This window comes from Nicotiana tabacum, chromosome 17 (assembly GCF_000715075.1).
Source record: "Nicotiana tabacum cultivar K326 chromosome 17, ASM71507v2, whole genome shotgun sequence".
Classification (NCBI taxonomy): Eukaryota; Viridiplantae; Streptophyta; class Magnoliopsida; order Solanales; family Solanaceae; genus Nicotiana; species Nicotiana tabacum.
In genome coordinates, this window is record NC_134096.1 from 78,864,989 (window position 1) to 78,879,846 (window position 14,858).

The 14,858-nt window shown below is 34.6% G+C and overlaps 2 protein-coding genes across 4 annotated transcripts; one reads left to right on the forward strand and one right to left on the reverse strand.

Moving 5' to 3' along the window:
* The first annotated feature begins 2,215 nt into the window (after positions 1–2,215).
* On the forward strand, positions 2,216–5,188 carry LOC107781223 (subtilisin-like protease SBT1.7). The gene has a single exon (XM_016601893.2). It carries the CDS (start codon positions 2,628–2,630, stop codon positions 4,947–4,949), a length of 2,322 nt encoding a protein of 773 aa, XP_016457379.1. The 5' UTR covers positions 2,216–2,627; the 3' UTR covers positions 4,950–5,188.
* Positions 5,189–7,952: 2,764 nt separating this feature from the next.
* Positions 7,953–13,971, reverse strand: LOC107781224 (uncharacterized). 3 transcript variants are annotated; one of them, XM_016601895.2, is made up of 9 exons: positions 13,648–13,971; positions 12,521–12,665; positions 11,725–11,893; positions 11,069–11,327; positions 10,248–10,336; positions 9,428–9,610; positions 9,264–9,349; positions 9,043–9,127; positions 7,953–8,695 (listed from the first exon to the last, which is right to left on the reverse strand). In XM_016601895.2, exons 1-9 carry the CDS (start codon positions 13,841–13,843, stop codon positions 8,561–8,563), a joined length of 1,347 nt encoding a protein of 448 aa, XP_016457381.1. In that variant the 5' UTR covers positions 13,844–13,971; the 3' UTR covers positions 7,953–8,560. The 3 variants fall into 3 exon arrangements, with proteins under 3 accessions (XP_016457381.1, XP_016457382.1, XP_075090633.1); XM_016601896.2 differs by having other exon boundaries at positions 8,547–8,625; XM_075234532.1 differs by having other exon boundaries at positions 8,547–8,680.
* Between the last annotated feature and the right edge of the window lie 887 nt (positions 13,972–14,858).

Consider the following 14,858-nt stretch of genomic DNA (forward strand, 5'->3'; position numbering starts at 1 on the left):
TATCGAGTCTGTAACCCCGAAACTGACCACGACCTCGAATTAGCTCGAGAAAACATTATCGAACCAAAATAACGGAAGGCCGAAATATCTGTAACCGGTCGGATATCACGGCGGGAATCTCGGCACGTATCAATGAAACCGATTAATTAGCAAATCATGAGATTTTTTTACCTTATATAGAATTGTACCTAATGTAGGGCTCCTCTACTATATAAAGGGGGTTTGATTATTTGTAAAAGACATTGTAACACGCGCCCCAAAGCAATAAACTGTAATTTCTAGTCATTATTATCTCATCACTCTGTTCCGGCACTGATTGCAATATCTTTGACTCGAGGGTGACCAATCTTCAAGGCCAAGATTGTTCAACCTGTGTGGTTTGCATTTACTTTTTTATCATTAATTTCAATTTGAATCTGATTTCTCATTTTGTATCAAGTTAGATCATGTATCCTTAAAACCACGTATAAATTCAATTGTTATCCGATTTTGAGGGTAAACAGTGTTGATGATGGGTTCAAATTCGGAATCCGCCTTTGGGTCTATGTATACAAAATTCTCCTTAGACCCCACTTGTGGAATTTTACTGAGTTTGTTGTTAGTGGTATGTTGATTAGTTGAAAGGCAAAAATTTAAATTTTGCTACATAATCTTGAGAACCAAATTTCTAATTTTATACCATAACTAAGGAACCAAATAAGTAAGTTTAGCTACAGAAATACATAGTTGGATGTCCGACTACTGCAGTCTAAATATTAGTAGAAGTTTCATACTCTTATGCTCTCTCGATTTCATTTTGTACGGTATTCTTTCTTAGTATGTGACAATGGAAAGAAACTTTTCTATATTTAAAAATCCTTTAACTTTAAATTTTCATTCTTCTCTTGGTGACATGATACTGTATAGGGAGTATTATGAGTAAATTTTAAGGATGATCATTCAACTTTGTATTTATCACCCTAAAGTTATTTTTTTTTTTTTTTACGTAAAAGTTATTCAACTTGATGTTTATTACGCAAAAGTCACTTTTCTTTTTTTTGTTACACAAAAATTATTTTACTATGTTCTAATTATCACAATAGCCACTTTGACCAAATTTCATAAATTTTCACTTAAAAAGTTTATTATGTTCTTGAAATTATAAATCTCCCATTTATGTAATACATTCTATATAATATACTGTATAATATAATTTTATCTAGGTATTTTACTTATAATTAAAATAACTTAATATTGTTTGATTTATTATTTTTATAATATATTTGACATTTAATTTTTCCTTAACATTAATTTTCAAGATATAGAGGTAGCATTATTAAATTTGTTAGTAATATTACTGTGAATAAATTTCAAGTCAGCATTCTTAACCATACATATGAAATATTTTTAATGAAAATTATAAAATTAAAGCTTACAGTTATATCAGTCAAGCCATATTTGTTAAACAAATAAACAAAATACCCACATTTAGCACACTAACACATCAAATTAACACATTTCAAAAAATATAATATTATAGTTAAAAGCTTTAAAAGATTTAATATTAAACACAAATATCTTTGAATTTTTTTGAAAGTTTTACTAACTATAAAAAACTATCATTGTTAACTAAATCTGTTTTTATTATATCAAATAAATATTAAAAAATAAATATTTTTTGTCGTTTTTATGTTTCAATATATGTTCATGTTTGAATATGATTAAACAAATTGAGTGCTATGACAAAATTAAATGTATGAATATATTATAAAATAATAAATAAAATAATATAAAATTATTTTAACTATAAGTAAAATACCTCGGTAAAAATATATTATATAGTATATAATAAATAAGGTATTACATAATGGGAGGATTTATAATGTAAAGGGCATAATAGACTTTTCAGGTAAAAGTTTTATAAAATCTGGTAAAAGTGACTATTGTGATAACTATAGCATAATAAAATGATTTTTGTGTAACATAAGAAAGAAAAGTAATTTTTGGGTAATGAAACAAGGTTGAGTGATTTTTACGTAACCAAAAATAAAAAAATAAATTTAGGGTAATGAACACATAACTAAATGACCACTAATGAAATTTACTCAAAGTATTAACTACGTAAATACCAAAAAAGAAAAGAAATTGGAATTCTGCTTTTTCTGGCTTTCTTGTGCAATGAGAAAAAGGTGAATTGGAAGGTGAAAAGAGTTTAGCACTGAGGAATCCTCACTGCTAAAAAATAAAGAAAAAGAAGTGGATAAAAGGTAAGCAATACTACTATTTTGTGCTCTCTTCTCTTCTCTTGATTAGGAGTAGAGTAAAGAAACCTTATTTCTGTGAATGTCATCAATTGATCCTTCTTTTCTCTTCTCCTTCTTTAATCATTACTAACTTATCAGTTGTTCTGCTAGGCTGGATCTTTATATTCTTTTTATTTGAAACCAATCATTCATAAGAAGCAAACAAGAACCCTATTCCCCCCACCCACCAGCTAGCCCCACTTTACTACTCTCACACTCTTAGCTTGCCTTTTCATGTTTTCACACTCCACATAAACTGTTCACTCTCCTACCTCTCTTTTTCCTATATATATTAACTGCACTTTCTCATTTCTTGTTCATCCATTCCCTTTCTTGCACTAGGGAATGAGTGAAAAAATACACAAACTCAAAATGTCTAGATACCCAGTAATACTTCTTGTTGTTGCACTTCTGTCGCTATACCGCATGTCAGTGGCAATGGAGAAGAAGAAAACATACATCATTCACATGGCTAAATCCCAAATGCCAGCAACCTTTAACGACGACCATGCTCACTGGTATGACTCGTCCCTGAAATCAGTCTCTGACTCAGCGGAGATGCTATATGTTTACAACAACGTTGTCCATGGTTTCTCAGCAAGACTTACACCTCAAGAAGCTGAATCCTTAGAAACCCAACCTGGGATTCTCTCTGTTTTACCCGAGTTAAAATACCAACTCCACACTACTCGAACACCTACTTTTCTAGGCCTTGACAAAGGCGCTGATTTCTTCCCTGAGTCAGATGCTATGAGTGATGTCATTATCGGAGTACTGGACACTGGAGTTTGGCCGGAAAGCAAGAGCTTTGACGATACTGGGCTTGGGCCTGTTCCCGCTTCGTGGAAAGGTCAGTGTGAGTCCGGGACCAATTTCAGTTCATCGAATTGTAACAGAAAGCTTATTGGAGCGAGGTATTTTTCTAGAGGTTATGAGACTACACTTGGTCCAATTGATGAGTCCAGAGAGTCAAAATCAGCAAGGGACGATGACGGACACGGAACACACACTTCTACCACAGCAGGTGGTTCAGTTGTTCAGGGCGCTAGCCTTTTTGGCTATGCTCCTGGAACTGCTCGTGGAATGGCTACTCGTGCAAGAGTTGCAGTGTACAAAGTTTGCTGGGTTGGTGGATGTTTTAGTTCCGATATATTAGCAGCTATGGACAAAGCTATTGATGATAACGTTAATGTACTTTCGTTATCACTTGGCGGAGGCATATCGGATTATTACAGAGACAGCGTTGCAATTGGAGCGTTTGCTGCTATGGAGAAGGGTATTTTGGTCTCTTGCTCAGCTGGAAATGCTGGACCTAGCCCGTACAGTTTGTCCAACGTAGCACCTTGGATCACCACCGTTGGGGCCGGAACATTGGACCGTGATTTTCCGGCATATGTAAGCCTTGGTAATGGTAAAAATTTCTCAGGCGTTTCACTTTACAAGGGTAATTCATTGTCTAACAAAATGCTTCCTTTTGTGTTTGCTGGTAATGCTAGCAACGTGACTAATGGAAATCTCTGTATGACGGGTACTTTAATTCCTGAGAAAGTTAAAGGCAAAATTGTGTTGTGTGACAGAGGGATTAATGCTAGAGTCCAAAAGGGATCTGTGGTAAAAGCAGCTGGTGGGGCGGGCATGGTTTTGACTAACACCGCCGCGAATGGGGAGGAGCTAGTGGCTGACGCCCACTTACTTCCGGCGACGGCGGTGGGTCAAAAGACGGGGGATGCAATCAGGGATTATTTAACCTCGGATTCTAATCCAATGGCCACTATTCTTTTTGAAGGAACAAAGGTGGGAATTGAACCGTCACCGGTTGTTGCAGCGTTTAGTTCAAGAGGCCCAAATTCGATCACCCCAGAAATACTTAAACCGGATATCATCGCGCCTGGTGTTAACATTCTAGCGGGTTGGACGGGGGCTGTCGGTCCAACCGGGTTAGAAGAGGACGATAGACGGGTCGGGTTCAACATCATATCGGGTACATCCATGTCGTGTCCGCACGTGAGTGGCTTAGCGGCTTTGCTTAAGGGGGCCCACCCAGAATGGAGCCCCGCCGCCATTCGTTCAGCACTCATGACCACCGCTTACACTGCCTACAAGAACGGCGGAGCAATACAAGACGTCTCCACGGGAAAACCATCGACGCCGTTTGATCACGGAGCCGGACACGTGGATCCCGTTTCAGCGTTGAACCCAGGACTGGTCTACGACATAACCGCCGATGATTATCTCGATTTCCTGTGTGCATTGAATTATACTCCATCACAAATCAACAGCTTAGCAAGAAGAAACTTCACGTGCAATGAGAGTAAAAAATACAGCGTCACAGATTTGAATTACCCTTCATTTGCTGTGTCATTTCCAGCAGAATCTGCAGCTCGAACCGGGAGTGCCGGTTCAAGCTCAATCAAGTACAGCCGGACGGTGACTAATGTTGGACCGGCTGGAACATACAAAGTTACTGTTACATCACCAAGTAATTCAGTGAAGATTATGGTTGAGCCTGAGACATTGAGTTTCAGTCAGATGAATGAGAAGAAATCGTATACAGTGACTTTTACAGCTCCATCAATGTCTTCCTCAACTACGAATGTATTTGGTAGAATTGAGTGGTCAGATGAGAAGCATGTGGTGGGGAGTCCAGTGGCAATTTCTTGGACATGAATTAATGGTATCACATAGCCTATAGCTATAGCTGCTGTTTATTTTATTGTAAGTTGTTGTTTTTTTTATTTTATGTTTCATTCCGGCGCAAAAGTGGAAGCTGGGTTTCAAGTGTATTTATGGATAACCTGAAGAAGTATGTCTTTTACAATTTCTTGCTCGCTGTACAGTGTTTGTTTCATACCAAGTATTGTAAGCAATTCTAATTGTTGAAGAATTAAATGGGCATTTTTATTTCAGTTACTGATCATATGAACTATCACTACATGGTTACATCTCTGTCATTTTGTTGAATTGTATTACATTCTTAGTAAGTGTATGCTATTATTTCAGCTAAACTTGCTTTGATCTAGCATATGCCTGCTCCTCATGTTAGCTCTGATTCAGAAAGTTAACTGTATTTTTCCTTCTTGTTTTAAATTTGATAGGTGACCATATTGAATTTGATACATCCAAAGCTATTATGAATACCGGAACATAATGGGGTATTATTACTCGCGCCATAAACTATTTATATATGTTAGCCAAAAAGTGTATAAAATTTAAATAATTTTTATATATAACATACACGGAATATATAAATATATATATAAATTTTATACATTTATTTTTTCAAAAATAATGCTAAAATTGTACATTGGCACACGGTTCCACACATTAGTGCTTACGAGAGAGAAATGATTGAACTGTCGAAATAATGGTATTATTGGGTTAGGTCTCTGAGCACTCGTCAGTGCTTAATAGACGATGAGATAATGACATTCATTGGTGGCTACTGGCTATAGCCTATGGATAAATGATGTTTATCAACTTTGTATGTACTTTCTGCTATTATGTCATGAATCAGGAAAATGGGTACACATTGGGTAAGCAATCGTTAATTTCAGTAATTGGCGTTCCCGTTTTGTAGGACGATGATGATTGAGATATGACATCTCTATTATTGTTGTATGGTAGAAATTAGCTACTCTATTTGCAAATTAGTGAAATAGATTAAATTGAAAAATCTACAGGTGCAATTATGACGAAAATAAATCCCCAACTCAAGTCTCAACAAGCCTTTCTGGCAAGAACACAACACCATAGATCAAATTATAATTGAAGGTATGTCAGGATACCTATAAATCTATTTGGAAGCTCACTCAGTCAACGAGTGACGAACGGACAGGAAAGGTCGTTTTTGGTAGCAGATAGAAGTACAAATAACCATTCCGGTTCTAAAATATAAAGATTTCAAGTACAACTGTCAAATATTAGATTTTTCTCTACGTATTTACTCATTACTTCATTCATTTTTTGAAAAGAAATTTACATATTCAAAAGTACTTACAAGAACTTAAGTCCAAACTTTTTAGTTAAAGATAATTGAAAACATTTAGTAGAGAAAAAAATAAATCTGCAATATAAAATTGTAAGGAGGGTGTACGATCTTTTAAACCATTTAATATAATACAAAGTTGTGTGTTTGAGACTATTTGTTCTTATGGACCAAACTAGACCACCCCTTACTAGGGGTTACATAGGTCGGGTTGGTTCGCATTTTTCAATTATCAAACCAAACCAATGGTGTCGGATTTTTAAATTTATAAATCAAACCAAACCAAACCAACAAAGTCGGGTTTTTCAATCTCGGGTTTTCGAGTTTTTTTTCAATCTTCATAGCATAAAATATGTAACTTGTGCTCCAAATATTTCTTAAATCCTAGTAAAATACAATTATATAATGTATTTTCCAAAAAACTAACACAATAATATGAGATAAGTCATAGCATTATACTAAAATATTCAATAACAAAGATAAAATAATAAAATTACATAAAACAAATATTGCTAATTAATAAGCCATAATGAAAATTCACATAATCTAAAAATACTATATAGGTCATGCTAAATAAGTACTCGTATATAGCTAATAAGTAGTACATAACTAAGCACTAAAGAAAAAGATAAACTAAGTTATGCATTGTCATTATAAATCAATAAAAAACTAAAATAATTATCCAACACTATCGTCATTCCTAATATTTAATTGAATTTCTTTTGTTAGCATTAGTATTGATTTGAACTTTGTTTGAGTGACTACATTTATGGGCTTTAGAATTTATTTATCATTCAAAAATGTTAAGTCTAAACTTGAAATAATACGTTAAAAGATAAAACCGTGAAAAACTTTAAGAAATATTTATAAATTACATTACAATAAATATTTATATGTATAAAATATTTTTATACTCTCTCCGTTTCAGTTTATGTGAACTCATTTGACTGGACACGAACATTAAGAAACAAGAATAGACTTTTGAACTTGTGGTGTAAAATGAAGCACATATATTTTGTGCGGCTATAAATCATTGCATAAAAATAAATTGTTTTCAAACATGAAAATTGATCATTCTTTTTGGCACGAACTAAAAAGGAAATATGTTCACATAACTTGAAACGGAGGGAGTATAAATGTACTATCGGGTTGGTTTAGTTTCGGTTTGACTTTTTTTAGTTAAAACCAAACCAATTATGATCGAATTTTATTTTCCAATACCAAATCACATCGTTTTTTTTTCGGTTTAACTCGAATTATCGATTTGACGCATCTTATCGGTTTTCTTTGTACACCCCTACCCCTTACATTGATTAGAAGAGAAACTACCAACACTTCAATTGGACTGTTATGTATACTCAAATCAAACTTCATTAGCCTCCAACGCAAGACGAAAACAAAATTAGTGGGGTCGATGAATTGGTGAGGGCTGAGTGGCCTATGGTGACGAGGTGAGATTTGGAGCTAATCAAGAGGGAATTGGACAAAACCATTCCACCTCACTCATTTTTTAACCTATTGGGCCAATAATTTGCCAATTTCAATAATAAATTCATCCTTTCCTTTGTTATCCAAAAAAAGATTGAATACAAAAACAATTCATGTTTAGTAATTTGACCATACTCCGTCAGCCTCATCCATTTTAAATGAAACTGAAATCTGGCATATACATTCCAAGACGAGCATCCCACCAAAATTTATTTCATTGAAAATTACCCTTAGGTGAAGTCATTCTTTACGTAATCATGCTTCAAATTATAATATCTGCAATCCAACCAAATAATTGAAGAACATACCACAAGAATGTGATCGAGTGATCCTGTTACGTCTGTTTATTAAAGAATAAATGAAGAAAGAAGGAAAGATAAAACCCCTCTTACCATTTCGCTTTCATCTTAAGATGCTTCCAAGATTTTCCACTGGTCATCAGAACTCCGAAGAATAAAGCCACCGTACACTCTGTTGCTTCTCTAATATTGTGCTTCTTCCCAAAACTTATCAGTAGCAAAGTGTTCATTTAGCATTCTCAGGGCATCAAGTGCAAAGTCTCTTGAGAGCAAAATTGAACTCCATGTGATCTGATCTCCAAAGGGACCTCATTACTTAAGCAATGTGAGAATAATAGAATGCTGAAATCGGCTAAATCTCATTCTTGATATTCCATTTGCAGAGGATGACACTTTGCACCCGTCATCACATCCCAAGGCTGCAGTTTCTTTAAACTTTCAATTAACCGACTATATACAGGAACACCCCACACGAATAGAAGAGTTTTAAAAAAAAACGGAAGGGCTCATAATTTGTGCCAGTTTTGGTGTGGTTGCTTTCCCAGCCGCTTTAACATATACATGCATCCAGCTGCAGAAAAAAGACCAAGAGCGCCCATAACTATAATTGTTGAATTTTCTATCCTCTGGTAGAAACCTCTCTGCAAAATTTCCAAAGAAGGAAATAGCAGATAATCTTAATACTCATCAAATCACCAGAAAAAGAAAGTATCTCATGATGAAGTGTGACATGTTGCACTATACAATCAATTAAAACGTTATCCAGAAGATAAAAATAGAATAAAAATAACTCCATTGCATTTATCTTGACTGACAAGATGTGGATAATTCCTAGAACCCTAAATTTCCAAGCAACAAGAATCTAGGTGTAATTCAAGCACTACGTCCTTAAATGGGTTTTACTCGGCACAAAGTGCCATTATAAACAGAGGAGAGGATTTCTTCTGATGAAATATTCGATTAAATAATATGGTAAAAGAGAACATGCCTGAATCAGAAAGAACAACATAAGCGCATTTGATGGAGCAATGGATAAACTCATCATCCCTCCACGAAGTTCATTTGGCACATACCTGCATTTCGCAGGAAGATAAGGAACTTGAGTAAAATTAATCTCCAGCAAAATAAATGAGAGCAGGCGACGCTGGATTTTCACAATTACTAAAGCCATTGATGGATAAAAATATTTATAACTGCAGCAAAGTTTACATGGTTCTCAATCTGGCGAGTGAAGGCAAAACCAATCCCACGCAAGCATGAAATATGCAGAATAGCATCACAAGAATTTCAATGTCCTGCAATTATATCGCATTAAGGTTGACGACATCACGTGATATCTGAACAGCTTGAAGAAACGAGAATTGGTAAAATACCTGATAATCAAAAGCTACAATGGAAGTGACGAAGCCCATAACAATACATGCATATGCTAAGCATTCTTCTGTTCGAAGTGATAAAGGGCCACTGGAGAACCAGGGAAATGCAGTGCTTCCGAGCATTTTAGCACCAAGTAAACAGGGGTATATCAAACCTAGCAAAACCTCTCTCCCATCTGCCTAAAAGTTCAAACAAACTTTAAGGAGAATATATCAATCTTTTTGGACCGGGAACAAATATAGTGATATTGGCTTTCAGAAGGGAAAAAAAAGGAATATATCATCCTGATAAAGGAATGTTCACAAAGATTAAGAGGTACAGCTATTGGCCACAAAAGATTACTTATGGATTACAATGATAAAAAGATGGCTTCACAAAATCACTTATAAAGCCACTCGCCCACATTTTAATGTGTCTCACAAACAGTCAACAACCCACTCTCTCTCATTATAAGATGAATTTCATCAACCCTTTCAAAGAAGGCTTAATGAATCTCATGAATCTTTACAAAGATGGCTTCTCACAGTAGTAATTAGAACACTCCGTCCATCCAGTTTTCCTTGACACAATTCGATTTCAGATTTTGAGACAAAAAATAGAAAAATATATTTAATTTTAAATCCAATCAAGGATGTGTTGTTTCATACACATAAATTCAGCTACCAGCTCTTCAACTACTCTCTTCAAAATTAAGGCAAAAGAAAGTAAGTAGATTAGCAAATCTAATACTCCTGTTAGGAAACTTTTCAATGAGAAAATTGGAAAGTCAGAAACGCGGAAACAATATCTTTTATAGGAAGCTAGTCAAAATCATACCACGATAGTTGGAGCCCAAATAATCCAAAAAACTGCAACTGAGAAGTGGACGGTAGCTTGGGTCCATGACAAAAGCCAGACCCTTTTATCTGCCAAATATACAATTGGGAAAAGATTAAGGCATCGATCCAACCAGTCCCATTAATGCATTATCAAAAACTGTATTTTGTACCAGATGCATGTTCTCCCTCTCAGTTTACCATATTAAGATGTTGCAAAATGCTTCTAATTTCTGGAACTGGACCATTTTAATTTCTTATGCATTTCATTTCGAATAACATAAAAGCCGAAAAGTTAGGTACAACCTCGTTTCTATTAGAAGACTACCAAACTGGTAGTATTTATTATAAGAAGGACAACTCTCCGTCTGCTTTATAGCTCTGTTATGCTTTCATGATCTTCTCAACACCAAGCAAATGAGCAATTTTGAGGCATGAAGCTGCCCGGAGTACATGGAGAATTTTGTGCTCAAGTAAGGACTTGTGATTTTGAGCTAAGTCGACCAACCAAAACAAGACCACAGTAAGAAAAACCAGGTAGCTACACATAGTTTGGACTGGTACAGCGAAGGCGGGAGAAATTGGAGCAGAGAGGGGGAAATCAGGTTGGTGAGATTCACAGCATTGATTCAATTTTTCTTTTAATGTCACAATCAGCTATGAAAACATGTCCCCTAGTTATATTGTGACAACAAAAAAGTTCAATGTCATTCTTCCTGCTCACCATAACTGCTTTGGGTTCATAGATGCAATATGAGTACCCAAACTGGGCAAAATATCTTCAGTAAAAGGAACATAAGCACAAAAATGGAAGACTCATACCACCAAGTATGCAGGTACGAAACTTATTCTGATAATCTTTAAGAACAATTGATTTTGGATCTTCCCTCCATCCTCGGCTGACATAAGCCAGAGCAATAAGAGCCATTATTACCACTGCACTGGATGGAGCAAGCAAACTTGTCTTTTCATGAACACCGATTAACCAGTTTCCAACCACTTGGCTTCCAATATAAGATGCAGATTCAACAAAAGTCATTAACCAAAACATGTCATTGACTGAATCCTGCCTCTGCTCAAGCTGCATAACAATTATAAGGAGAACTCAGCTTACTATAGTATCAAAGATTCAAAGTCGTGGAGAAAATACATAACCCGACTCTGAAGACATCCCAAGAGAGAAATGTTCATATATAATCACATATGCGGCTACAGCGGCCGCATGAATAGGTGTAAAATTGGCTAAAGTAGTTGGCAAAGAAAGCAATTCTAAAAGACTATAGATCCACAGGCCCCCACCCTAACCCCTTTGCATTTACTACATTCATTCTTCTTCTCTTTTGTTCGATAAAGATTTAATACATTCATTCATTTCAAGAAAGGGATAGGAATTTTGAGATAATAAGTCTTCATAATTATACTTCCCACGTGCAATAGTAAATTATATAATAGTAACAAAAGAGATCCTTAAGACAAACCTTATCATGCTCAACAACCATCCATGTCTCAAAGTTGAAGAAAAATATCGTAGAGGCAAGAGAGAGACAGATACTAGCGAGCCAAACACTTGGATGTCCAGTAACCCTCTTCCATATGGCAACAAAAAGATGCAGCAAGCAAAACAACAAGCACACTTTTCTCTGGCCACTGCATGAAGAGGCAACACAATGATAAGTTTGACAGAGGGTACTCTTGACTTGTCAAAAAAAATGATTTGACATATGGTGTTCCATCGAATTTGAGAGCAATAATCGATTGAAAATAACAATGATAATTATCATGGCCCAATACCATTTACTTTTGAAAAAATATGCTGGTCAAACGCAAAGCTTCAAGTTCAAGCTTTGTTGGACAGTTCAGAAGGAAAATGATGTCACAGTCCAAAAAGAATGCATCAAAGGAACGAAGATCATATCGATACTTCCTCTATCCCAAAATGGCAGTTCTGTTTCCTTCACCTTTCCATTAAAAAAATGGCAATTTTGTTTCACTTTGGAGATCGAACAAAATCATCTTAGCCTAAGAGTTTGAATATTTTCTTTATGGAACTCAAAATGCGTGAAAATGGCAACTTGCAGTATACTACCTTTTTTTATAAGTGATAAAGAAAAGTTCATCACTTGCATTATATTTTATTCTACTATCTAATATTTACTTTGAATGGATGAATTAATTAAAATCAAACATAACTACTTTAATTCCAACCTTAATGGTTATGCAAGCAGAGAGGGAACCTAGTAAACATGGAAAAAGTTAGACAAAAATGCCCCTTACATCAAATCCGAGAGCATGCCCAAAAAAGTACCAACAAAGAGAGCAGCTGTGTATCCAATACATAGAGAGATGACCATTTGCTCCCTACTAACGCCATGGTACGCCAACTCATACTCTCCAAATACTGTCAGTAAGCCTTCCATCACTGTAAACTTAAAATAAATAAATAAATGATTTTGAATCCAAATTGATACCAAAAAAGATATACTAACTATATTGAGTCCATAATGAAAAAGAAAAATATGCCTTTGTTTGACGCAATATGCGATCTGAGAGTACACCTAAATATGTGCTCAATGATAAGTAATTACCATATCTCCGTCAAGTTAAATTAGCATTTTGACAATTCTATGATGTCAGGATCAGCTTGAAAATTCATTCTTAATTTCTTATATGTAAATTAGTATAATGAGCTAATAAACAAATTATTAAGGGAAGAACTTGCATCAGAATCTCAATTTCAATTATAACATGGTTTTTCTTTTTGACATTAATCATCAATTCTAACATATGTTTGATTCACACTCCATGTCTGATGTAAAGATTCCTCGACCAACACCTTTTAATTCAATTTGTTAGAATAGCTTCCTTTGAGTCTTGAATACACTTTGAATCTGATAAGCGCATTGCTTTGGAAGTATGTCTGCATGTATTTCCTATAGATACTCCACGATAGAACGATAAATTTGAACTTCATTAACTCAACTTTGTGCAGACCGTGTATTGATCTACTATAGCTATGAAGTATGAACAAAAATATCTAACTCGGAAAAAATGCCCAACGTCACATATTATGAGCTAGTCCATCTACCCCAATTTGTTTGAGACTTTTTGCATTTATGAAGTGTCAACTTGACCATTTCCAGAGCTAAGTCACACTGATTAAATTTGTTTCTTTATTAAGTTAAAATTTTGACATCCAAAAACTACCAAAATTGCTGAGTTTCATTTTTCTCGTTTGGCAACAAAGAAATCTTTTTACAATACAGTTAACAAACAGGGAAACATGTACAGTACTACTATGCGTCAATTTTAGCTGTAATTGGAATCTATGAATTAGTTAGAACATAACATTTCCTAATACTACATTCAGTGGGCAGACAAAAGAAGGGGGGAAATAGCGTCACCTGAAGAAAGAGAAAAGAGTAAGAGGAAACTTCTCTGAAAACGAAGGAAGGAAGAGGAAGGTGCGTGATCGAAGACGGCAGGAGTACTCCTGCTACTGTTTGGCAAATAGTAGATTGACAAGCAACATGATATGAAGAAGAATAAATACAGTGCTGGATTTGGCTCCCAAACATTGTTCTCGATTATCACCCCCATTCTTGTTCTTGAGAAAATGTACAACGAGAATTTCACCGGATCTCAAATTACTACTCTACATCAATTCCTGGCAAATAGTGATCGCGTTTCAGTACCCTGTCATTACAACCTCGCGAACTGTTTCCGTCAGTCGGGTTAAAGAGCCCATTTCTTTTGCCAGAACCTTAATTGGGCCGATATGCAACATTAAGAAGCCCAATGATGATAGCAATTAGAAGGTTTTCCTAGTATCTTTATACAAATAGTCGGATAGATTTATTATTTATTTTTCTTAGTCAATATACATAAATTATATAATAATTATAAATGATTATGCACGTACTATACATAAAAATATTATCAATAATTATTTATGCCTCGTTCTAAAAATAATTAAGGAAAATCTACATGGTGTAACTAACTTATACATTATACTAATCTTAGGGTACGCGCGTTGCGCGTGTTCCCAATATTAATGAAAATAAATTCTTTTAAAAACAATAAAAATAGTAATATTTAAAGTATATGTATTTGAGTTATAAAATAAATATTGAGTAAAATTACAAGTTCCTTAAAATTATAAATGTGATTATATTAGGAATTTGAATCCACTCGCGATGGTTCATCCTCTTGTTCCAGTTGGTTCATGTCATGCCACTCATCGGTCATCCTAATATGATTCAAGAATTTAATTTTTAATTAAGATCCAACTCATCATAATAAGATTCAAGAGTTACAATTTGTTATCATTAAAAACTTTAAAAAGTTATTTACTGCTACTTTGCATACGTCTGTGCTTTAACAAGCTATGTATTTTGCATGTGTACAGTGCCTTAGTAAATTTAAATTTTTAAAAAAAAATTCACCTAAGTATTATATTTATATTCGCTTTATACAATAAAATACAAAAGTTAAAACGTTATTAAAGATCCAAGCAAGCAAGATAAATTTAATAGTTTGATTCAGCCGGTTATTTTATTAAATTTATATCATAGTAATTTTTTGATTACTCTATTTTATATAACAAAAATAACAC